This window comes from Podarcis bocagei (assembly GCF_964188305.1).
Source record: "Podarcis bocagei genome assembly, chromosome: 14".
Taxonomy (NCBI): domain Eukaryota; kingdom Metazoa; phylum Chordata; class Lepidosauria; order Squamata; family Lacertidae; genus Podarcis; species Podarcis bocagei.
The window spans coordinates 7613062-7639672 of record NC_138139.1 but is presented as its reverse complement, the minus strand read 5'-3'; the positions used below and the strand labels follow the sequence as shown (position 1 = coordinate 7639672).

General features: G+C 43.9%; 1 protein-coding gene across 1 annotated transcript in view; it reads left to right on the top strand.

Annotated features, from left to right (window-relative positions):
- Nucleotides 1-24205, top strand: part of ZNF592 (zinc finger protein 592) — a 42282-nt gene extending 18077 nt beyond the window's left edge. Inside the window, exons 3-9 of the mRNA XM_081169192.1 lie at nt 11248-11426; nt 13494-13670; nt 16027-16186; nt 17795-18058; nt 18998-19110; nt 21522-21657; nt 23415-24205. Coding sequence (XP_081025318.1) covers nt 11248-11426; nt 13494-13670; nt 16027-16186; nt 17795-18058; nt 18998-19110; nt 21522-21657; nt 23415-23906 — 1521 coding nt within the window. The 3' untranslated portion in view covers nt 23907-24205. The remainder of the gene's footprint in view (nt 1-11247; nt 11427-13493; nt 13671-16026; nt 16187-17794; nt 18059-18997; nt 19111-21521; nt 21658-23414) is intronic.
- The last annotated feature ends 2406 nt before the right edge of the window (nt 24206-26611 follow it).

Below are 26611 nucleotides of genomic sequence, written 5' to 3'. Positions count from 1 at the left end.
AGCAAGGCCAGAGCTCAGGGATGATGGGAGTTGTAGTCCAACAATATCTGGGGACCCACAGGTTGAGAACCGCTGGAGGTGAGAAACACTACCCAGCCTGCACTGTGCTGCTGACCAGTACCGATCTCTGTCAATAGTACCGTGGGACTTGCGGTACTCTGCAATGCCTCAGGTTACTCCAGGACGACCCATCCTGCAGCTATCCATCACAGGGGCTTCTCCCAATCCCTTAATGTCCTGCTTTGGGCCCTTTTAAAAAAGCACTTAACTTTGCTATTCAGTGTAGCCTCATTATGAATCCCAGAGCTCTTGCTGGCTACTTATTTATCATATTATTATTTATTAAGTTTCTATACCACCTTTCATCCAAGGATCACAGTGTGGTTTACAATATCCCAGCTTCTGTTGGGACAGGGACAGTGTAACACTCCCAGTTACTTCACCATAATTAAGGGGCAGGAACTAAGGGGAGACGTGCTCTTCTACTCAGATTCTGCTTGTGGCAGTGTTAGAAACTCAGATATATAAGCCAGGCGCCAAATTGTTCCTTTAACCAACATTACAATCGCCAAATCATCTAGTTGCCATTTGGGGGCAAGACAGCTCTAAAGTCTTATTTTTCAAACGATGGACTGACCATGATGGATTCTCAGTGAAACATCTGGCTAGTTCAGATGACAGCCTTGAGCTAGATTAAGAGCTTTGAGATCCTGAAGAAGAAAAACCACTTGATCCAGGGACAGCCCACATTCTGTGCCCATTTTGGTTCCAGAAATTCTGATTGTGCGGACAAAGTATAGTGGGTAGAATTCTACAGAACGTGTTGCTAGCATGTGAAAACAGTCAAGATCCAAGGCTCCCCAGGCATGCACATCCAGATGGTGGAGACTTCAGGTGCCATCCTGGCACCTGGGCATCTTCACTTGGTTGCAAGTGGCCAATAGCCAGGTGCCCAAAGTGCCTGGCACCAGGCGAATTTTGAACGCTGGCTTGTGGGCTTCCCATAGGTGTCCAGTTGGGCGCTGTGAGAACAGGATACTGGACTGGATGGGCCACTGGTCTGATCCAGTAGGCTCTTCTTACCTTCTTATTAGCAGGTTTGCATTCCCCCACGTCTCCTTACGCTGGCATGAGTTCCCTCTTCTCCCGCTGCCAGATGGCACTGTGGTTAATGCTCACCAGCATTGCCTGCTAAGCAGCGTTTTAAGCCTAGCTTTAAAACTGGTTACAAAACCTGTTGGCATAACGAATGGCTAATGTTGCTGCTGATATAAACCTCAGCAGTGGTGAACAGCAGATCAGCTGGGGCGGAAGACAGTGGTGTAACTCGTGCTGGAGAAGAAAAGACCAGGAGAGTACAAAGCAGCATGCAGCCTTCCATTGTATTATATTTTTTATTGCATTTGTGCCCCTGCTTTTCTTCAAGAGGTTCAAGGTGGCATAGGTGGTTCCTGCGCCCGTTTTATCTTTGCAGCAACCCTGCAAAGTAGGTTAGACTGAGGATGACTAGCTTAAGGTCACTCCATGAGCTTGATGACTAAACCCTGGCCTCCCGGTTCCTAGTTCAATACTCTAACCCCTACACCTCATCACCCATATTCTTTGTACACCTGGAGCCTTTACCCCATTGGCTTTTCATTGAATCATTATCCCGAACTAGTAACTTTGAATATATTTTTGTTAAATTTCAGCAAAGATTTCCAAATGTGAGACAAAAATATTGGTTTTGACCTGTTTCCTGTTCAGGCTCGGCTTTACTATTTCTGACCTTTTGAAGGTGTCTCCTGTGCTGTGGTGGGTGCACTGTTGTAGAAACACTCTAATGTGCAGATTTCTGTGTCAGGCTGGCATGTGATATATTTTTGTAACTCTGTAAGAGAAGCCATCAATTTTCCCATTGTAAAAACTGCAAATAACCCCAAACCCCTCAAAACAGATTAGCACCGCTAAAGCGGCAGTTAGGGCATTAATCAGACTCTCTGACCTACAGGGAAACACAACAGCAACCTTTATTGTGTTGATTCATAGCCTGCAATGACAAGAGCAGCCAGGTGGCACCTGGATAGGACCCACCATTCCAGTGGGCAATTCCAGGGCCCCAAAGTTTTGCATACGCTGCCTTTGTATTATTGGATTTGCGGAGCCTATCTACAATTGCTTTGCAGAATTTGATTTTCTAGAATTGCACCGTACATGATAGAATCCATCTTGAATCTTCCATAGAAACAGAAAACACCGCCTTATACTGAATCAGACCAATTGGTCCATGTAGCGCACAGTATTGTCTACTGCACTGACTAGCAGTGGCTCTCCAGGGTTCCAGCCTTTACCTGGAGATGCCAGGGATTGAACCTAAGACTTTTTACTTGAGTGGGTGAGAGCTGAGCTGGTCAGATGGGCGGGGTACAAATATCATCATCATCATAAGTAAGGTAAAAGGACCCCGACCATTAGATCCAGTCGTGACTGACTCTGGGGTTGCGGTGCTCATCTCGCTTTATTGGCCGAGGGAGCTGGCGTATAGCTTCTGGGTCATGTGGCTAGCATGACTAAGCCGCTTCTGGTGAAACAGAGCAGCGCACAGAAACGCCGTTTACCTTCCCGCCGGAGCGGTACCTATTTATCTACTTGCACTTTGACGTGCTTTCGAACTGCTAGGTTGGCAGGAGCTGGGACTGAACAACGGGAACTCACCCCGTCACCGGAATTCGAACCGCCGACCTTCTGATCAGCAAGTCCTTGGCTCTGTGGTTTAACCCACAGCGCCACATGCGTCACTCAATTAAAGCAATTGCTCACTCTTACTCTGAAGCAGGGGTAGGGAGCCTGCGGACTTCTAGAAGTTGTTGAACTGCGGCTCCTATCACCCACCCTGACCATTGGCAATGCTGGTTGGTGCTGATGGGAGGTCATAGGTCCCCCGTTCCTTCTTTCTTCTACGCCATCTGTAGGTGGGGTTGAGTTATGCTACCAGGGGTATTCGTGGAATTCAGGCTGCCTATGGCCAGAAACTTCCAATGTGTACAAAGTCCTATAGAGAAATTGAAGAGACGCAGGGAAGTTGTTTGAGAGCATTCGTTCCAGTAAAATCTGGCTTTGGGTAAAAACGAAAAAACCACACGAAATAAAGTGAGCTCTTACAATGTTTCTGAAATAAACGAGTAAGCTAAAGAACTGGCTTTATCCAGTGGTTGTTTGCCAGTGAGTTATGCAGCTCTGTGCTGTTCTTGCCTCTTTCCTGCACGTAGGCTTTCCTTCAAGAAAATTAGTGCAAGTTCAATGTCTCTCATTGGTGAAGTTTTTTGGCTTAATTAAAAACAAAAACAGTGTGGTTGAACTTCAGTAATTGCTGCTTTCCTTAGCAGGGCAACCAGAGCAGGTCACCACACTATAAACTTTCAAGCAATAGGTTATAGATTATAGTGCAGGCATAGGCAAACTCGGCCCTCCAGATGTTTTGGGACTACAATTCCCATCATCCCTGACCACTGGTCCTGTTAGCTGGGGATCATGGGAGTTGTAGTCCCAAAGCATCTGGAGGGCCGAGTTTGCCTATGCCTGTTATAGAGAATACAAATAAAGGAAAAACTGAGAACCCACAGTTGGTCAATACTTCTATTAGGACATTACCCAGAATAGTGAGGAAGCTTTCCAGTACTTCAGAACTCTTTGTCGGACAGGATGTTAAACAAGATGGGAAGATGGGAAGAAAAAGCTGGGAGCAGTGCTGTTGCTTCCACGTCCGCAGTTTACAGCAGTCTTTAGGTGGGACGCAGGAGGAATTTGGCAAGTATATTTGGACCAAGACAGAACTAAATAATTACTAGATTATTTACTGAAAAATAAGGCTGAGACTTTACCTTGTTTGATCAACTGATTATCCATATACCATCTATGAGCCCTATAGTTTCTTGAAAACACGGTGACTTCAGTTTTCTTGTAATTCACAGCCAGCTGTTCTCTTTGGCAGTATCCTGAGAATGCCCTCATCAATCTTTTTAGGCCCACTTTTGTTTGAGATAGAAGTATCGCATCATCTGCGTATAATAATACAGAGATGGCTTTTGTGGCCAGTTTAGGGGCATGATACTCTGGGGATGTTAAACTCTGGACAATGACATTTATATATACTGTATTTTTCCATGTATAAGACTAGGTTTTTTTACTCTAAAATAATGTTAAAAAACATCTTATACATGGAATATATGCATGGGGGGACGAGTGATTGGTTGCAGCCAAAAATAGGGGTACAGTGGTGCCTCGCAAGACGAAATTAATTCGTTCCGCGAGTTTTGCCGTCTAGCGAATTTTTCGTCTTGCGAAGCATGGTTTAAACGGCTTAACAAAGTCGCAAGACGTTTTCGTCTTGCGAAGCAAGCCCATAGGGAAATTCTTCTTGCGAGGCAAATCGCGGACGAAAAAACCTTTCGTCTAGCGAGTTTTTTGTCTTGCGAGGCATTCGTCTTGCGAGGTACCACTGTAGTCTTATACACGGGGGGTGTTATACACGGGAAAATATGGTAATTAAAGCAGTGCAGGAGCTAGGATGCAACCTTGCTTAACTCCCTTTGTGGCTGGTACAGATCCTGTGAGCTGCCCATTTGTAGAGCAACGCTCTTTCAGCACAGTGTTTTTATATAGACATTTAATCAAGAACAATAATATTTTATCTGTATTTAAGAGTTCAATTAACCCCACAGTCTTACTTGAGAGATTGAATCGAATGCAGCTTTCAGATCAATGAAAGCTGCATATAGCACACCACCTGGTTTCTTAACATGCTCATCTGTAAAATGAACTAGTACAAAGCAATGATCTACAGTGGATCTGACTCAACTAAATCCTGCTTGCTCTTCGGCAAGAATAGCTTCATCACTTACCCAGTCAATTAGCTTATTGTAAAGATGCTTTGCATATAATTTGCTAATTACTGGTAGCAAGCTAATTGGTATATAACTAGCTAGATGGAATGTAAGGCCCTTTTTGAATATAGGGCTGTGGCCCAAACTTCAGGAAATATCGATTTATCGTTTTTCTTAAAAAACGCTTCCCTTCCTCTTATCAGTAAGAACACATTCAACGATGTTAGTATCCTTTTTGATTCTCGGGAGAGGACTACCTATTACATTTGGAGCTAATTTCTCATAGCTCAGCCAGGAATTCATAGTCATGCCATCAGGATTGTCCCTCACCCTATCATATTCCAAGGGGGGTTGAGTTTGCAGCTCTCCATCTATACACTTCGAAGTTCCTCTGGTAGCCCTCTTTTTAACTATACACTTTGGAGAAACAGCTTGTGGGCAAAAGGCTTGATTGTCAATTGTTTCACCAACATTTTGTTGTCCATGCTGTTGTATTTGGGTCAACCTAGACTGTAGCTTAGCTAGTTTGGTGAGAATGTCACTTTGCTCTTTATTTGGTAGGTTAACAAAATTACTCAGCAAATCCTCTTCTTCTGGAACAGTCCCGTCTGCTGAATCTGGAGGGTTATTTTTATTCAGAACTGCAGTAGATTGATTAGACCTCTTGAATTTTCCTTGCATAATCTCTGGAGTTGCTGATAGTTATTCTTCCCATTGACTGTGATCTTCTTTGGCAATAGGACAAATGTCAGCTTTAGTTAAGGTGACTTTGTTACTCCTGTTCACCCTTTTGGGTACAAACAGTGGCTTAAGTGATGTGTCTTCAAAATGCCAATAAAGGAGGACTCATTTCTGGGCCAAATGAGCCTTCTTTTTCATGATTATAGCTGGAATTCTATGTCTGCTGAAAGTTAGAAAATTTGTCTTGAGTATCCATCATTAAAGAGCCCCTTGGTTGATTCTAAATTGATATTTCCAACATCACAACCTAGGAGTAAAGTTAGGAATTATTATTCTTTGTGTTTTCTGTAGACACATAACAGTGCAGAATCTTTGTTCATATTTTATGACATTTGGGTGCGTCAGATGCAGTGACAAACTGGTATAGGGTTATGTCAGAGGTGACAAATGTGCAGCCCTCTGGATGTTGTTGGCCAGTGGTGGGATTGTGGGAGTTGTAGTCCAGCAACATCTGGAGGGCTAAAGGTTAGTGTTATGTATTTATGCCTTTTTCATCCAAACTGGCAAAGTGTTGCATTTGTCCTGCAAATGAGGAGAAAAACAGGCATGGAATTGTGGAGAACATGGGCCAGGTGTATTGAATAAATATACTTTCATTATGGAAACTGTGAGTGACAGATTAATTTACAACTATACAAATGAAAATGTAATTTCAATAGATAACACTAATACAGATAATTTATTTTTTAATTTGGATACAGTGGTGCCTCGCAAGACGAAATTAATCCGTTCCGCGAGTCTCTTCGTCTTGCGGTTTTTTCGTCTTGCGAAGCACGGCTATTAGCGGCTTAGCGGCTATTAACGGCTTAGCGGCTTTAAGAAAAAGGAAACAAACTCGCAAGAACTCGCAAGACGTTTCGTCTTGCGAAGCAAGCCCATAGGGAAATTCGTCTTGCGGAACGACTCAGAAAAACGGAAAACTCTTTCGTCTTGCGCGTTTTTCGTCTTGCGAGGCATTCGTCTTGCGAGGTACCACTGTAATTTAATGCTAAACCTGTCAGCTGACCACATTCCTTTGTATGCCGCTGTAGTTGTAGCATATCACAGTTTCTAATTGTATACTGAAATCAAATATTTGATTAAATACAAGCTACTGCAATGAAACACTAGGATGAGAGAGATTCAGAGTTGCAGGTAAGGGATGTGCAAGTCTTTTGCTCGGGTAGCATTATGGGATGGACAGCTGCCTCAATGGTAGCATTTACTTAAGGAAGGGAATCTCTTCACATTAGAAATCTGAGAATATGTGTACTCTATTTACTTAATGCACACTTTAGTTTTATTTTGCAGTGAAAGCGTCAAAGTCAGAAGTTACTTTTCCCTCGGGAACATACAACGGAAATGCAACATTTGGTGCTGGGTTCTGCCTGATTATTTTTTTTCTATTTCCCTTTAATTAAACAGATAGTACCATTGTAGTTTCTACCCAATTGCTAAGCATTATTCAGTAGTTAGGTAAGTATCTTTGTGGTTTTGCGGGAGATAGTGAGTGGGAACTGGTAAAAGATAGTGAGTGGGAACTGGTACTATTTTACCAACATCCTTTTCTAAACTAGATTCTCTCCCCACCTAACCTCCCTCTCCCTGAAGATCTGCCTGACAGTTCACCAGATGTTTAGGAGGCTAGAAACAACAGAGACCCTGAAGTACTACTTAGATCAGGCATCCCCAACCTTCAGCCGTCCAGATGTTTTGGACTACAATTCCCATCATCCCTGACCACTGGTCCTGTTAGCTAGGGATCATGGGAGTTGTAGGCCAAAACATCTGGAGGGCCAAAGGTTGGGGATGCCTGACTTAGATGATCAAGAACCAGCACAACTGTTTTGCTATAGATTAATTTATTAATGTACTCTACTTTTCAACCAAAAGGTTTCAAGAGAGACTTACATAAGATTAATGAAACAAGACAGTTCCTGCCTACAGATTTGCAGTCTAAAAGACACAGGACAAAGGAATGAGGAGGGAAAAGGGAAACAAGCTCTTTTGCGTAGTTGTTCTTATAATGACCAACTGGAATGGAAGCCATTTATGGAGAGGAGGCTCCATGTGGAGCTGGTTTCTCAGCAGAGCTAATGGAGTGGTCCTGCTCCCATCGATCGCTCTGCTACAGCCTGATGCAATGATGGGAGCATAAAGTGAAGAAGAGCTAAGATAAATGAAAAGGAGATAAATGATAGTGGAGATTTGACTCCAGTGAATTGGTGAAGCTCATGAGGCTTGGGAGGACCTTAGAATTTAAATTTTGAGATAAATTGGTAGCTTTCATTGGCAAAACCTTCTTAAGTATTTCCCAGACATCAAGGGCATAGATATCATACAACAAGGGCATACAAATCATACAACAGTAGATAAAAAAGGGGTAAATCCACAACATACAGAATTCGGTAGGAAAAACTTCTATGGCTTAAATGGTTGTGGATTATTACCCAAATTTTCCTCCTTTTTACTCACATTTCTTATCACAGCTTTTCAGTAACTTGCGTTACCTGCATAAGCCTATGATAATTTCAGTTTTTATATAAACGTTTCCACTTCACAAAATTAGACTGGATGGTCTTGATGAAACAGTAGCATGAATAAATTGAATTCTGAATGTGTATCAGGCAGCTGCTGTGGAAGAAGAATCTTAGACCAACTCCCGATTTAAGCATCCAAAACATGACTCCAATTAAAGCAACCACCACAATCTCTCTGCGAATCAGGACCTTTGGGCCCCAGAGTATACTAAATGTTGAAATTCCATAGTTCCAGTAGTCTTTCCCCATCTGTGCTATTTAAACCTGCTGGCAGTGGGGGAACAGTATCCTTAAATTTCCCATTGTGTAAAAATCTTCTCACACATAGACAGCTAATATGTCAGGAAGAAGTTTCATCCTCTTAGGTGTGCAAGCTTTCCACATGCAGAGGTTTTTTCTGTAGGGGAATACGGAAAGGGGTCAGAAGCGTTCTGCTGTCTGACACTCCTTGCCCCCTGCAGGGATGCAGTCCAGTGTTGATCTTAAGGGGCAAGGAGATGGGAAGAGGCAGCTTTGTGGGCTGTTGAAATTCTGGACTGTTCTTCCTGAGCTTTTAGTCTGGAATTTCAGTGTTTACTGTGTTTTGAGGCCCAAAGGTCCAAATTTTTAGGGTGTCTGTGATAACCGGTTATATTAACAATAACTAAAGGCGTTCTAAAAGCACAGAATAAAAATATAAATAGGTAACTATTTAAAACACTTCTGAGGCTATTAATAGAAACATATGTACGTAAGTCAAGTAAACATTCAGTACTTGGATTGCGAGTCTTTCAGGGACAATGATAAGGCCTCTGACGAAATTGCTGTAACTTGTGTAGAAACGTACATAGTAAAATGGAATGATCAGCAGGAGAGCTGTTTTGCAGTGTCAGGGCACAATCCTCTGTCAAATTCAAATTGTCTGTATTGGCAGCAAGCCATGACGTGGGCTTCAAGAATAGCCATGCCTGGTGGGAGGCAGGAAACTGCAGGCGGAGAGTGACAAGAGTTCAAGGGCAGAGAAAGGAAAGACGTTTAGGGTTGAATCAAAGCGCAGAAGGCCCAGGAAGCAGAAGTGGTGACTGTGTGCCCTGTTGTGTAGACCAGGAGTGGGTTGATGTCATTCGTGATCCACAGAAGCAAGAGTGTGTACTTCGATTCTCTGTAATTGTTAATGTCTAACTCAACTGATTTTAGCTTAAGAAGCGCCTTGTTGGATCATAGAAGGCTACACATAGCAAATTGCATTCACTGCAAGAATCCCAGCAATGAGCAGGTGCCAGTAGGTCCACCGCAAAATTGGCTAATGGTCCACTATCTACCCTTGCCTTCTTTGGTTGTAGATGCTGGGCCAACTGGAGTTAATGCAATCCAATCAATGCTTTTTGCAGGATATCTCTAGGAGTTTAGTTGCACAGTGCTCAGCTGTCCTGGCTATCGCTGTAGGTAGTTCACTGGCCTTGGACACAGCCATCCTGGGTTCAGTTCTTGAAAGCCTGGCCACTAACCAAACTGTTTGGATCTGGGCATGACACTTGAGCAGCTTCAGAAGTGATTGTTTCTTTGGTTCTCCAGCTCTTGAAAACTTGGGCGGTCTTACATTTTGAACTTGAGCATTTGTTTAGGCCAGAGGGTCACTGTGGATGGCAACAGCTTGTAAATTAATGCCGTGTACAAATAGATATCAAGACTTGGACATTGGTTGAGGACACCAGATTATAGCTGGTAGGCGTGTCGCACTACTTGTGCTTTCCTTATGCTGCAGTTCCAAGTGACATGGAGAGGCAAGTCTTGGGATGTTTTGGAAATGATAACCTGTTAACAGAGAGCTTGGAGTTGTAATTCAGCTGTGTGTATTCTCAGTCCTGCCTTAGCTGCTTGGGATTTGTGACTGGGAGCCAACAGCTTCGCCATTAAGGCCACCTAGCTTGGTTGTGACGCACAGTGGTTGGAAAGGCACAACTTGTCGGCATTGTCAGCTCATGGCTTGATCTGGAGACTGTGGGGTGACCTTTACTCTATGCTGCTTGCAGAACCTCACATAAGAAGGTAGCCAGCACAGGGAGGAGAGCTGTGGGATGGTGGGAGTGGATGTTGCGGTACTGGCCTGTAAGCATGAGGTGCCTGTTGGAGATGGAGAGAGCAGTACACCCTCCAAGAGGTTCCTTCTTTCCCAAACCCATAAGGAGATACAGTGGAAACTGGTTCAGGCCCAAGGAAGGAGTAGGTTTGGACCACAGCACATCATTTCATCTGCAGAGCCAGTTGGCTAAAAAAGAGCACCTTTTAGAAAACAAGGAGAGAGACCTCCAAGCCTAAGATCTCTGGTAAGCTTTTTCAGTAAATGGTTGCTAAACCAGAGACATTTACCAGTCGTTTGGGCTATCCCTAATCACTGGGTTCAGAGAACTCTGGATATGAAATGTGTTGGTGTTCTACTGATGCTAAATAAATAAATAGAGGTGTTTGGAATTTCATTATTTCTTTTCCTGCTTCAAAGATAACGCCATCATCACATCGTTGCTCAGCCATGTGTACCCAGCTCCAAGACAGTTGCATTGATAATTCCCGCTATCTGGATGTCCATTGCTTTTGAACTCTGGGCCTTACAAACTATGGCAGTTGCAAAAGGGACCACTTTGGGTGGGGATCTGGGAGAGGCCTTGAAGTTCCCTCAGGTGCCAGAAAACATGGTGCTAATGTTAAGTTGGCTTGGAAAGACAGTTGCCTGGCTTAAGTGCTTCCTCAGAATTCTTTCTACTGGTAAGTATGTTAGGATTTGACTTTGGAACGACTTGTCACTGGAAAATCCTGACAGCTCTCTTTACAACATGGTCCTGGTGTTTGGAAAGTAGAATAAGCATTATGTTTGATCTCTCTTTCTTTTTACACACACCCCTGGGGGAAAAACACTTGCCGAAGAGAGCCAAATTCTCATTGGTAGGGATACCATTTAATGCCCGCAGTATATGGTCACCCTATAGAACACGTAAGTGGCATGGCAAAGGTAAGAAGATAAAGGGAGAGCATAGGATTTACGTAAGAAGTTCTGTTGGTAGAAGTTCTCATAATGGAAAGAAGCAGGAAAAAGATGTGAAGAGTGCAGCAGGAATGGCTAATTGTGGCGTCTCCTTTTCTTCCTTTAGACTTGTCAAGTGTGCCAGATGCTGTTGCCCAACAAGTGCAGTTACTGTGCTCATCAAAGAATCCATGCTCACAAATCCCCTTATTGCTGCCCAGAGTGTGGCGCCATTTGCCGGTCGGCCTATTTCCAAACCCACGTCAAGGAGAACTGCCTTCATTACTCGCGCAAAGTTGGCTACAGGTTTGTGCTCAATTGAGGGGTGGGGGTGCACGAGGAAGATGTGTCGTGACATTTAATGCACACCGAGTGGGGATGAATGGGGCGAGGGGGAATGGAGCTTAAAATCTTATCAAATCCTTTTCACGCCACACAGCTTTGCTGCCAACTTGTTTGGTGATCAGACAGGCTGACAATTTCAGGATATCAAATGCTGATAAGGCGTGTTTGTCCTGCCGTGCCTTCAGGAGGCACATCTTTATAGACACTTTGGCAATGAGTGTTCTTCTGTGCTTGCAGGCTAAGAGAGGGGGAAATGCTGCAAATGCCAGGGCTTTTTCAATGGACTTTCACAGCCCTCTTAAAGGTTATGAAGTAGTGATGGTCTGATTCTGACATGTAGTTTGCTTCCTCTGTATGCTTTATAGTTCTGTCGCTCTCTGGCTTCTCAGTTTTGTTGCTTGCAAAGGAGGGTACTGTGGTGGTGTTTTTTATTATTATTGCATTTTTATTTTTATTCACTACCATTTGGATAACGGTGGATTAGACATTTTAAAAATAAATAGTATCCATAGGGGGGGAAACTGAATCAATCTAAAATTTGGTGTTTCTATGTCTTAACTGAAGAAATACTGATGCGATACTGACTTTATGCTACAGGCAGGGAACTTATGGCCCTTTTGATGTGGCCATCTTGGCTGTGAGTCCTGGAAGACCTGCTCCCTGCCTTGCAGGCCTTTTCCCACCTGGCCTGGAAAGGTGGTATGCTGACTGACTCCAGCTACAAAAGCTGAGGCTGCTGAACAGACTCTTGGGTATTGTTTAGGGTGGGGGTTGTTAGCAGGGTTTGTTTCTGTTATTGATATTTATTTTTTGTATCTTTATTTTTAGATCTTATGGTTTTATGTGGAACTTGTTCAATTTGGTTGTGTACTTCCTAATTTTTTTAATGTATTGTTTCTAACAATATTTGTTATATTTGTAATTATGCATTTTTTCATGATGTAAGCCTCCTTGAGCATGGAAAGCAGAATATAAATTGCTGGACTATAGCTGCCATCATCACTGACTGTTGGCCACGTTGGCTGGGGCTGATGCGAGTCCAGCAGCACCTGGAGAGACCACTGCTTCCCCACCCTTGATGTAAAACAGAACAGCAAGAGCAACATGAGCACCAAATACTTTTTTATTGCTTAGTTGGAACAATGCAGCATGAATTAAAGGGTGCTTAGCAGACTCCTAGGGATGCGGGTGGCGCTGTGAGTTAAACCACAGAGCCTAGGACTTGCCGATCATTAGGTCGGCGGTTCGAATCCCCACGACAGGGTGAGCCCCCGTTGCTCTGTCCCAGCTTCTGCCCACCTAGCAGTTCGAAAGCACGTCAAGTGCAAGTAGATAAATAGGTACCACTCCGGCGGGAAGGTAAACGGCGTTTCCATGTGCTGCTCTGGTTCGCCAGAAGCAGCTTAGTCATGCTGGCCACATGACCCGGAAGCTGCACGCTGGCTCCCTCTGCCAATAAAGCGAGATGAGCGCCGCAACCCCAGAGTCGACCACAACTGGACCTAACGGTCAGGGATCCCTTTATCTTTACCTTAGCAGACTCCTAAGTGACTTGATTTGCTTGGAATAAAAGCACTGAAGCCCAGGCTAATGCAGGCAATAAATAGAAAGGAAGTTTGGTCCTGCTGTTAGTGCTTTGTGGCTAACAGCAGTTGCATTTTGATTTGAACACCCCTCAAATTGGAGTGACTTTCTCCAGTATCAGCTGTATCCCTGGAGGTTTTAAAACATGTTCAATGTGCATTTCATTGGGACTTTTGAGTGTCTTATCAGAAAACAGGGGTTTTCCCCTGGGGTTTTTTTTAATTATTATTCATTTTTGTCTTTACCACCATTATTGATGACCCTGGAACACTTTAATGCTGTGGATTTTACAAATGCTATGGATTTTACTACTCCCTCCAGGTCAGTGAGGCAGACCTCAGTGGCTCCTTGTTTCCTGAACTTTCACGGAAATCTCAGTGTGTGCTTATGATTTTTTTTGTTTTTGTTTGTAGAGCTCAAGTTTAGCTCTCTCTCTTTTCCCAGGTGCACTCACTGTGGGGTTGTCTTCATGTCGCAAGCTATGCTGAAAGTGCACATTCACGAGAAGCACTGTGAAGTCTTCCACAAGTGTTCGTTCTGTCCTATGGCCTTCAAGTCTGCAGACAGCACCACTGCTCACATTACCAGTCAGCACCCCGCAGAACCTCATAAGACATCTCAGTAAGTGTCTGCCTGGTTAAATAAATGTATTGCTCAATTTCTCTTCTTTACCCAGTTTGCCTTCTATGCCCATCCCCACCGGGCTTACAAGAACGTTGTTGTCCCAACTGTATGGAGAGAGAGAGAATAAACTGTGTTGTGGAGACAGTTTTTAGTAGGATCTGCATACCTTCTCTTTTAAAGAAATGAAGGGTTAGGCAGAAATCTTGTTTTCTAGTTATCTTAATATTTAGTTATGTAGCCCATCTGTTCCTAAGACTTTTCACACTTGGAAAGAAGCAAGGATGGATTTATCATCTGTTAGCGTACAGACAGCCCCTGTGCTCTGCATGATGTTACGCGTTTCTCCAGAGGGCATCCTAGAACCAATGGATGGTTATTGCACAGAAACCCATTTTGGCAAACCATGAGGATAAACAGTGGTAAGAGCTGTTTGACAGTGGGAACAGACTGTCTGCAGAGCTGTCGGGGTCTCCTTCACTGGTTATATTTAAGTTGGGCAGCCATCTGTTGGGAATGCTGTACTTGCATCCAGGATTTCAGGTCCTGCATTGAGCAGGAGATTGGAAATAGATGCCCTCCAAAGTCCTTTTGATTCCATGTCTCTGTGAAATTGCCTTGTAATTCTTGTCTGCTAGAGAAGCAGTAATGGGAGCTTCAGGAAGAGCCTGTCGGGCAGAACTACAAATTAAAATAAATAGCAGCACTTAGAGCAGGAGTGGAGAACCTTTTTGCCTCTGTGGGCCAAATCCTTATCAGGATTAGCTTCACAGGCCAAATTTGATAGGTGAGTGAGGCACTCCACATGATTGACAGGTGGGCAACACACCCACCCATCAAAAGTCCATACTGGAGCAATGTTAAAATGAGCCCCCTCCCTTCTTTCTGAAGCGCGCGCGCACGCGCACACACACACACACACTTAAAGGTAGATCCAACTGATGCATGAAGGAGAAATTGCAGCTCCCAGGAGATGGGGAAAAACACTTGTGGAAGGCTGATCCTTGTAAAAGCAGTTCTTTCCCCATTCTCCCTGGGAGCTGTGTGCAGCAAAATGGAGCAGAATTTAACCTCTGCTCAGTACACGCTTCCCAGGAAGGGGATGGGAAAACCCCCTTTGCAAGGATCAACCTTTCCTAGCGGTTTTTCTCTCCTCCCCCCCTTTCATGTAGTGATGCAGAATTAAGACAGGTCTGCTTTTGCTGCAGGCACCTCTTTCCATGGAGCAGGCGCACACAGTGAAAGCAAGCAGACTCAGTGTTTTTCTTCTGCTTTCTTTGACTTTGTGCACCTGTTACAAAGAGGGAACAGATGCACTCCGCCAAATGGAGCAGGATTTAACCTTCACCCGTAAGCTGTTCCTGCTGGGAACAGCCACTTGCAGCAAAACAGAATTGAGACCCACCCGCCAGGTGACATCACAACAATGTTTCATGTTAAAATACATGTTTCCAAGGAATTTTGTTGGAGTTGGGTTTCTAATGTTGTACACTGCCCTGAGATCTTCTGATGCCACCTGGCTTGAGAGCAGTACATGTGAAAAGGATCTAGGAGTCTCGGTTGACCACAAACTTGACATGAGCCAACAGTGTGACGCGGCAGCTAAAAAAGCCAATGCAATTCTGGGCTGCATCAATAGGAGTATAGCATCTAGATCAAGGGAAGTAATAGTGCCACTGTATTCTGCTCTGGTCAGACCTCACCTGGAGTACTGTGTCCAGTTCTGGGCACCACAATTCAAGAAGGACACTGACAAACTGGAACGTGTCCAGAGGAGGGCAACCAAAATGGTCAAAGGCCTGGAAACGATGCCTTATGAGGAACGGCTAAGGGAGCTGGGCATGTTTAGCCTGGAGAAGAGGAGGTTAAGGGGTGATATGATAGCCATGTTCAAATATATAAAAGGATGTCACATAGAGGAGGGAGAAAGGTTGTTTTCTGCTGCTCCAGAGAAGCGGACACGGAGCAATGGATCCAAACTACAAGAAAGAAGATTCCACCTAAACATTAGGAAGAACTTCCTGACAGTAAGAGCTGTTCGACAGTGGAATTTGCTGCCAAGGAGTGTGGTGGAGTCTCCTACTTTGGAGGTCTTTAAGCAGAGGCTTGACAACCATATGTCAGGAGTGCTCTGATGGTGTTTCCTGCTTGGCAGGGGGTTGGACTCGATGGCCCTTGTGGTCTCTTCCAACTCTATGATTCTATGATTCTATGATAAAGGGGGTGGTATATATGTTGAATAAATAATAATAATACTTCAATAATTAATTTAATGATGATGATAATAAATTTTTCTATGTTGATTTTTTTGTTTAGAGTAAACTTTCATTGCAAATTCATTTTTCAATTGTTCCAGGGTGATCTACAAATGCTCTTGTGAGACAGTCTTTAACAAGAAGAGGCTTCTGCAGGAGCACTTCCAGCAGAATGCCAACAGGCTGATGGTGGGAGTGTTCAAGTGTCCGCATTGCCAGCTGGTGTATATGCAGAAACTTCAGCTAATGCAGCATGTTAAGGTTGGTGACTGGAGAGGATACCATGCCTGCACAGAACACTTTTCTGCCTTCTGAATTGAGATTGCTTTGCATGAAACACATCGGCTGCCTTTCTTTCCTTTTTACCCACCACTGGTGGATATCTTCACAAGCAGCCTCAAAACCAATTCAAAGATTGCGTGTAAAACAGTCCTCCCAGAAGTGTGCTGCGTTAAGAGTCCAAGTACCTGCAGCATCTAGATTTCTTACTGAGACTGGTGCTATACTGACTGCACTGCCTCCCAGTTCATTTCTGGGCGCAGTGCAAAGTGACCAGCGTAATTGAAGGGTCACTGCTCTCCATGTGCACCTGCCTTTACGTGAAACTCTTCCCCTGTCAGGAGTAGTATCTGCCTGAAGACCAGTTGTGGAATGCTCTCTTTTCAGTGCCAAATACTATCTAAAGCTTTTAAAATGCAGGTTTAAGCCTGTTAACTGTTTAATGCTGCTTTTATAATTTTGTGGGTTTTTAGCTTGTTGCGTATATGTGTGTTCTGTATGTGCACATGCATGCTTCGCCCCCCTCCACAGTTTATTGTTCTTTATGTAAATTGCCCTGAAAATATGATTGAAGGGCGAAAATAAAAATTCTTCTAATAAATAAGTGTATCAGGCATATGAATTCTCTTCATGCCTCCAAAATTCCCTGGAAAACTTAAGAGCTGCAAAATTTGTGACTCTCAAGTCTTGTTGGATTCCAACTCCCATCATTTCCAGCCAACAAGGCCAATGGTAAGGATGATGGAAGTTGGAATCCATCGTCTAGAGGGCTGCAGGTTCCCTCATTCTCTTGGGTTACAAGCTAGGCTTCTTTCCTTCCTGACGTTCAGGCTGTTCACAAGCAAGAAAATATTTTACAGAAGCACTCTTCAAAACATGTATTGGAGAGGCTGAATGATTTAGCTGCAGCATCTAGTTAAATTTTGCCTGTGTCTTTCTGTCTGAAAAGCAACAGTGACCACCTGCCACTTTTGTACTCAAGGAAGAGCTTTCATGGCATTTCACTTTGCATTGGTTCAGAGTTTAATTGAGTACAAACCGGGGTGCAGTTTCCTCAAATCACATCCTTGGGCCAAGCCTGATGTGAATATTGAGGATTGTGAACAAACACGTGTGCTCTCACACTCCCTTTTCCTTTCATCAAGCATTCCAAACTAGGATTTGCAATCCCAGTTTGGAGGGCTTGCTCAAACTTTAGTTTGCCAGTTTGGATGTATCTGCAAACCATAATGTTCTGCACAGAGCCAGAGGAGGCAGCACTCTACAGCAGCAGCACTTTTTCACAATCCTCCAAACTGTGAATTCAGTCTTAAGTCTGCTGCAAACACACTATGCTGTTCTGTTATAATTTAAAGTTAAGTGCATAGTTTCTCACTTGTGTTGATGGAATGAATCACACTGCGTTAGCATTAACATAGCCTATTGGCTATGGACATAATCTCTATCTTAGTTCTGGGCTGTCTAAAACAGAAGGAGGTGGGAAATGATATGCTTTTGTTAAGCAGAGCAGTTTCCTGCTATTTTAGGGAAATAGGCAACTTCCCTTTGCCCTGCTCTAATGCTGTGGGTTTTTTTGTTTTTGTTCATTAGAGCGTCCATGGGGTCCCTGAGAATCCTGAAGATCTTGCTAGCTTCCGACAGAAGACAGAAACAGCAACTAACAGCAGTGTTCTTCCAGCATCAAAGGAGCTTTCAGTAATCAATGGTACTTCCCAGACCTCTTTGCCCACAAAAGGGACGAGCCCAGAATCAAAACCCAAGCCAAAACCCTGCAGTTGGACATGTCGGGAGTGTTCGCAGTGCATCCCTGACCGAGAAACCTATGTGTCCCATATGAGGAAAAGCCATGGAAAGGTAAGGGTCTGGGGGCTATATGTTGTTCCTCTTTCCCACAGGATTCATCTAAAACTCTTCAGCAGCCTGCCTGTCATTGTTTGAGCTCCAGGGGAACAAGTTTTTGTTTTCCAGCACATTTAGGCAGCACCAATGATATGGCTGTACTGTTGCATCTGTTTTTAATAATGGTTGTGTGGAGTTTGTTTTGTTTGAAAATTATTTCAGGACCTTCGTAATAAGAAGCAATGTGCAAATCTAATCTAAACCTCATAGCATACCTTTTATGTTTGTTATAGCTTACAGCTAAACAAATAAAATTGCTTATTACATAAACCTTGTAGCAGGGTGAGAGCCTGAGTAGATGCTTCGTTCATTTTGGTCTCTGCAGTCCTATGGCAGCATCAGAGATAAACTTCAGAGTATGTTTCTTTCTCTCTCTCTCTCTCTCTCTCTCTCTCTCTCCATGTGTTCCCCTTTTAAGACCATATGTTTCTGAAACTGTATTGACTGCAAATGCATAAGCATTATCGGGATTCTTCTCCACAAAAATCTTATAAATTAGATCATGAACATTCGCATTCTGCAGATGGGGAACTGGCTCAAGGCAAGCTTATCAGGTTTATGGCCAAGGGCTGCTTTTTATGCTACAAGAGACACATGTTTGTAGCAGGTCAATTGCATGTCTCTATGGTGAGCACAGTGACTCTCGAAGAAAAACATGTCTGTAGCCCCTTGGGAAATGCACACCTAAGGGCCACAATTGCCCAGGACTCTTAAATGTGTTTTCCATGTCTCACAAAAGTACACTTTGTCAGATCAAGGATACAGGCAGATGCATTACAGATACTAGTACACGAATCTAGATTGTGTGGATTCTTTTGCACAGATCAAGACCAAAAAAAAAAAAGAGGCAGCTCATTCTTGCTGTCAGGACTAACGCTCCCATTCCTCTCATAGAATGTGAAAAGATATCCCTGTCGGCAGTGTGAGCGGTCATTCAACGCCTCCAATAGTCTGCACAGACATGTACGCAATAACCATGACACAGCAAAGAAAGTTTACACCTGCTGGTGAGTACACAACTGTTTTCCTGAAAATTTCTATTAGTCTTCCAGGCTAAAAAAAGTGCTTTGTAATGGGCCATATCTAAGGCTTTTTAGGGCATAGCTTAGAACAAAGGATCTTGCACTAGCTCAGGTACATTTTTAGGTTTCACAGCTAGATTCCATGATAAGACTGAAGCACGTTAGGCATTGCTGATGCAAGCACTGGGCTATATCTAAGCAAATGTAGAATGCTTAGTTCCTTCTATATTAACTTTGCTGGAGCCAGTGTGGTGTAGTGGTTAGAGTCTGGGTTTTGCTGTCTTGCCCAGGTAAGGCTGCAGTGGCTATTCACAGGCACAGTCCCACTACTGATCGGCATGGGAGTTTTTACCTGCTCCATCTCCAACCTGGGCTGGTTCACCCCTCCTTGGGCAACCTGGCACAACTCAGCTCCCCAGGGCTCGCCATATTGATGCTGAACTTAGCGCAGACACCTGATTGGCATAGCACACAGCAGGGGAGCAGGTGGCGCTGTGGTCTAAACCACTGAGCCTCTTGGGCTTGCTGATTGGAAGGTTGGCAGTTCGAATCCATGCACCGGTGGTGAGCTCCTGTTGCCTTCTCCCAGTTTCTGCCAACCTAGCAGTTCGAAAGCACACCAGGGCAAGTAGATAAATAGGTACTGCTGCGGCAGGTAGGTAAAACGGTGTTTCCATGCACTCTGGCTTGTCACAGTGTTCTGTTGCATCAGAAGCGGTTCAGTCATGCTGGCCACACGACCCGGAAAGCTGTCTGTGGACAAACGCTGGCTCCCTTGGCCTGAAAGCGAGATAAGCGCCGCAACCCCATAGTCACTTTTGAGTGGACTTAACCATCCAAGGGTCCTTTACCTTTATCTTTTTACCCAGTGGCTAGACTGCCTGGTTTGGTGGTGGGAGATCCAAGTTCAAAGTCATGAAGCTGACCTTGAACAAATCACTGCCTTCCAGGGTGGTTGTGTGGATGAAATGAGAGACTAGTCTTTGTAATTTGAAGGGAAAGGTGAGGACACAAACCACTAAATAAATTTTCTGCAAGTCTACAGGTGACTTCTAACTGCTACAGCGTAGCCGCCAATGTAACTCTATAAAATGATGCGTACTTTGAAAGTATTGCAATATTTTTATTTTGATGAATAAATGTATTTAAACGCCAACATTTTGCTAGTTAAACAACTTTTCATAAAATATGGACATCCACTCCTTTCATGATCACCTTTAGTAACAGACTCGCATGTTAAGGTTTGTACTGATGCTTTTATAATGCTGTATTACACAAATGTGACACTTCTTCTCATGACATCCATGACCAAGGAGACTCTGATTCTGAGCAGGAATGTGACTTTCACTGATACACAGTACATTTTGTTGTACAAGTACATCTGGCAATTTAGTCTTGAAAGTTCTAATGTGGACACAAATGTTGACATTTCCCTCACGGACGAAACAGATTCTGCTCTTGTTGATTCTTTTTTAAATTATTGATTCTCTAAAAGGGAAGCCGTTGTTATCCTTTGCCATTGTACAGAGAAGAACTGTAAAAGGGGCCACGTTTGCCATAGTGCTGCTGGAATAGAAATAGGTGGCTCTTGGAAGTGGATGTATACATAGATTGCTTTTGGTCTTTTGTAGTAACTAAGAAGGAAAAATGTTTGAGAGCCTCGTGTCATCCAATGTATTATTGTTTTTCTTCTATTATTATGGTAGGTATTTTTGTGTTTTTAAAATGTAAACCACCCTGCGATCTTTTGATGATGGATGATATACAAATTTTAATAATAATAATAATAATAATAATAATAATAATAATAATAATAATAATAATAATAATAATAATAATAATAAATAATACATTTGAAACCATTTGAGGGGGCAGAACTGGAACGGGTTATTTGTGCAGGTGGCTTTGATGACTGTCCTCTGAATCAAAACAAAATGTCCATTTTTTAGCTACTTGCATAAGCAGAAAGATAAGGTCCATGCCCCAAGAAACTTGCAATCAATATATTGATAGTTGTGGGGAGCCAACAGACAAGTAGGAGAATAGGTAAGGGATGAGAGGCGGAATACTACTGATATAATGCTCATGCTTCATTATGCAGGGAGGTTTGGGGTTAACTTCTTGACATCTTTAAAAATGTCATAGATTTGTGGAAGAACTGTGTTTATCCTCTCTTTAACGTGTGATATAACACCTTTTCTTTTTCATGAATCTGTTTGCTCCTTTTGTTATTTTTATATTGCATATTTTATTTTTAATCCTTTTTACCTTTTTCTGCTTATATATTTGTATAGACGCTTACATTACCAAAATCCAATAAAAATATGTTCTAAAAAAATATATATGAAAAAGAAATACTACTTATATCATGATACTATTTTGCTTTGTATTTTAAGGTACTGCACAGATGAAATCCAGACATTTCCTCAGCTGTCCATGCTGGAGAGCCACATCAGCCTCATGCACGGCATCAAAAACCCAGACCTTTCCCAGATATCCAAAACCAAAGCTCCGGCAGAAGACTTGACAAAAGTAATCTACCATGCTTTTCTTAAATAATATGTAATTCTATCTCATGTCCTTGTCCTCCCCAGTTGTGTGGCCTCCTTCAAGAACTGTCCTCCTTGTGTGGACTGTGGAATTCAACTGCTAGATCTCCCATTAAAAATGTGGTTTTAAAAAAATGTAGGAAAGTTTCAGTCCATCTAGTTCCTCTATCCTCTGAGCACATGTCTCTTCTAAATTAGCTCTCGTCTTGTTTCCTAAGTAAATTACAATCCTGTGCACTGAAGAAACTTAAATTATAATCCGAATTAATAGAGTAATTAAACTGAAGATAACCAGGCAGAATGTGAGGAGAAATTAGAGGCTTCTAGGGAGCTGGTGGCAGGTCATGTTGGACATCTTTTGGCATCGTTAGAGATGGGACAGAGAGTTTTCCACATGGAGAACAATGAAATGCAGATGAGGCAATTAATACAATTAGTGATACCTGGAAGGAACATCCACTTCCAGCAGCTTTTGTCCTTTTTTATGCAAAGCATTGGTGGCAGCAATTGCTAAATCTTTCTTCCCGTCTCCTCCCAAAATGTTGCTCCATTGCATTTGTGTGTCTGTCAGGGATGGAAAACTTCTAGAGGTTATTGGACTACAACTCCTATTAAGCGTAGCCTCAGGGAGGATGGAAACTACAGTCCAGAAACCTCCAGAAGGCCACATGCTTCCCATCCCTAGCATAAAAATAGATCAGATCTGGGGAGTGGTCTATGGCCTGGTCAGGTCCACTGTGAGTACAGCACCACATCTGAAGGGATCTGCTCTCCATAGGGTGTAATAGAGATTTTTGTGTGCTCTCGCTCTTCCCCGCACACACACATCCTAGTGAAAGCACTGTGCAAGGCCACTGTGGGCATAGCATGTTCCTTGACCAGGCAGAAGGCTTGATCAGGGATACAGGAGTTGTGCACAGGCTTCCTCTGTCACATAATGGCTTGGTTTGCTAAGCGAGGAGGCCAGGGAAGGGGACATTGATGTGATACCCTATGGCAGCCTGGGCGATCACACAGGGTCCCCGGACGTTTCACCGTCTATTGATCCCTGTGCCACCACTTTATTTCTAGCTGCCACCACCCAGGCCCTACCTGGTACAATACTGAGTCCAGTCAGGGTTAATTTGGAACATAAACTTCTGTTTATTTATTGCAGTTTAACAAGCCTGTGGTTTCATAAACAGTATTGGTCAATTACAATCATGGGGTGCCTATCCAGACCTATAACTTCCGCTACCTGCTCTCACTCACTAAACCACCTCTCAGATATTTACTTGTCTTCCTAGCCCCTAACTATTCCTGACTCAGCTTACTTCGCTACACTAACTCAACCTACCCACAAACTCTATCCCAATTCACTCACACTCCAACAAACTCCCAACAAACTCCCCTCTTTGCCCCTCCCAAAGCTGGTTTTATAGTCCCTCTGACTCCACCCCCTGGGTCCTGATTGGATAACCTGTTTAACTATTTCACCTCTAGCACTCTCATATGTTAACGTCACACAGCCTTCCCAAACTGAAAGCTCTCCAGGTCTTGTTGGGCTCCCATCATCCCCGAGCATTGGCCATGGTGGGTGGTTCCAACGGGAGTTGTGGTCCAACAGCATCTGGGGGGCTTCTGGTTGGGAAAAGATGCCCTTTGGGGATCTCTCTCTGTATTCGCAGTGCACCCATGGTGGGCGGGAACGTTGTCTTACGGTGCTGATTGGCGCAATAAAGCCATGTGTTCATTTCCTAGGCAAAATATCCAAAGAGGGTATCTGCAGGTGGTTTGGACCAAACGGAAACTACGGCATCGGGATCTGAAGATCCACCAGCAAAAAAACTGAAGGCGCACTGGAAGTGCGCCAAGTGTGGATTTGCAACGGCCGCTGAGAGTGAATTTCTGGAACACATACCTCGGCACAAGACGGACAGCTCCACGTACCAGTGCCAGCTCTGCGGCTTGTGCTACACGTCTCACATCTCTCTGAACAGGCACCTCTTCATTGTTCATAAAGTGAAAGATCCGGAGGAGGAACAGGAGGATCCTGAGCCTGAGGATTCTGAAAAAGAGGCTCAGCAAATGGAGACAAGCGAGAACGGACTTGCAGAGCCGAATGGCAAGATGAACACTGCGGACGAGGAAGGAGGTGGTTCAAAGAGCCAGGACTCTGAGGGCGACCCCACGTCCTGTGATGCAGAAAAGCCCAGCATGCAGAACAAACACCCCAAATCTCCAAATATTTAAAGAGCGTGTTTTGCCTCACTCTAAATGTTGATTGGAGGGGGGGTGGGGTTCTTAAACACGCTGTTCATTTCATGGAATGGGCGCGGCATTCCATTCACTTTAATTAGGAAGGGAAATCAAAACGGCAAACTGCCACCGTCTCTGTAGCACTGAATATGTAACAATTATGAGAGGGGGAAGTAGAATGTGATGAGGATGTCCAGCTGAACCATGTCTGAACCTTCAGGGTCAGGAGCACTTTTCTGCTTTGTGTGTGTGTCTCTCCCCCCACCCCTTTTCCAGGAACAGCAGGCCTCAGCCAAAAGTTCCACCTCAGTTTTCCTCCTCCTCTTCTTCTTCTTCTTCTTCTTCTTCTTCTTCTTCTTCTTCTTCTTCTTTTTTCATAACAAGCATTGCCTTCCACTTCAGTTCCTTACCCAGGCCTGCCAGGCATTCTGTCTGGGCTGCAAAGCCTGCGTCAACTCTTTTTCTCTTGAGATGTGAATCCACAGAGGCTTTCCTTCCCTAAAATCATGCTGGCTTCACCTTCCAGGCACTCCGTGAGTCTTTTCCTCCAACCATGCAGAACACAAAAACAAAATTGGTCTTTTTTTTTCTAAAAGAGATTCGGTGCCACTAAACATTCACCTTACGTGGGTTAAATTTTGCACAAATGGAGTTTCTAGGTTCCCACTGTGTTTTAAACAATAATCAGCCTCAGCGTTGGCCCCAATTGGAGCTCTCCTGTGTTCAGAACTGGGCCGGATTGTGCTGGAGCTTCTTGCAAGCCAAAGTACAAGCTTGCACTAATTACCCCGCATGCACATACCTGGCCTGGGAGTATTAGTGACATATATGATAGACTGCAGGGTGCCTTTCTCTCACTGGGCATATGACATTTAAATAAGAATTGGGTTGCATACGTGAAAAAATTCTGCACGATTAAATGTTTACACTAGAGGGTTTGCTCCCACGTCGTCTCTCATGCCTAAGCTGCCCATTCAAGCCCTGTGTGATCCGGCCCAGAGCCTCAAGATTCTCCCTCCTTGTAAGCTTAGTATATTGTTCTGCTTGTGTTTGGTTCCTTCTCTTGCTGTATCAGCCAGAGCAGGATCGTCCCGTAAGAATTTCAGTCTGTGAAAAGGGCGCTGCAGGAGAAGCAGTATTCAAGGAAGCAGAACCTGTCTGTCTGTTGACATATCCAGCTGCCAAGTATAGCATGGCCGGCTGCCTATCGTCGTTTCAGAATGGAGCTTCCCAGATCACCCCCAGCAAAGTGAGGACAAGAAGATGCTTGCTCCAAGAGATCTCCCTTCCTCGTTTTCTTCCAAGTGCTCCTGCTCTTGAGGAACTACATTATATCTCTTTCCTGCCCCTCCCACCTTTGCTCAATTGGCCGAATTGATTCTGGAGTTTCCTTTCCACACGTGCATTGACTCGTCTCCCTGTCTGTACCGTTTCCCCCTCACTTGTGCTGATCCTCATGCTTTGTGTAATACTTAACTTTTTTATACGGTTTTTATGTTTTGAGTCTGAACCCTGCTCATTGTTTACTATAAATAATTTTAAAAAAGGAAAAAAACCCTATTTATCTTATTGCATTTGAATTGCTCACTTTCTCGTCTGAAATGTGTTTTGATAAAACCCTTTGTATTTTTTGATACTGTGTACATTTTAGTCTAGGGAATGTTTTACAAGGTAGCCTAGATATAGTAACAATAGCAGGGGGTGGGGAGGGGGGTGTCCCTCCCAAGCCATCACATATCTATTTAATCCGCAGTGGCATTTGTGCCTTGCTATAATGTTTACTTCAAAGTATTTCAAATAAAACCATCTAACAATGTGTGGCTGCCAGGCTCCATTTTCTAACACTGTAGTTCTTCCATGTGTGGGGCATCAAGCCCCCCCTTAAGGAAGCAACGGCGCCTTCCCCACCCTCCTGAGTTCAGGGTTTGGGGGCCATGACTGGGGTCATAGGCAGGCAGTTCCTTTCAGTTCTTCCCATCAAGGCTGTCATTCATGCTGTGCATGTTGAGAAGATGCCCTCAGTGGGCATCTTTATCCGTGATATCCCTCCAGCAAAGACTTTGGATCTTAACTCTCAGCTATTACTAGGGAGACTGTTCTCTTGCCTTCCCTTGTTTTATGAAATTTGCCGCATGAGAAGATCTCACGTGGGTCTAGCAGCACAATAAGCGCATGGTGTGCAATCTGCTCCTGTCACTTGCAGCTTTTAGCAGTTTTATGTTGTGTCCTGGTTTTCTCCCACCCTCCTTTTTAGTTTTCTAGCGGTTTAATCCTATGCATGTTTTACTCAAAAGGTAAGTTCTGCTGTGCTCCGTGGGATTTATTCCCAGGTAAGTGTATACAATTGCAGCTTGCCAACATTCAGCAGTTGGGAAGGCTCAGCTGAATTTCATTGCCATACCCTACTTTAATGGGACGCGGGTGGCGCTGTGGGTTAAACCTCAGAGCCTAGGGCTTGCAGATCAGAAGGTCGGTGGTTCGAATCCCCATGACGGGGTGAGCTCCCGTTGCTCGGTCCCTGCTTCTGCCAACCTAGAAGTTTGAAAACACGTCCAAGTGCAAGTAGATAAATAGGTACCGCTCCGGCAGGAAGGTAAACGGCGTTTCTGTGCGCTGCTCTGGTTCACCAGAAGTGGCTTAGTCCTGCTGGCCACATGACCCGGAAGCTGTATGCCGGCTCCCTCTGCCAGTAAAACGAG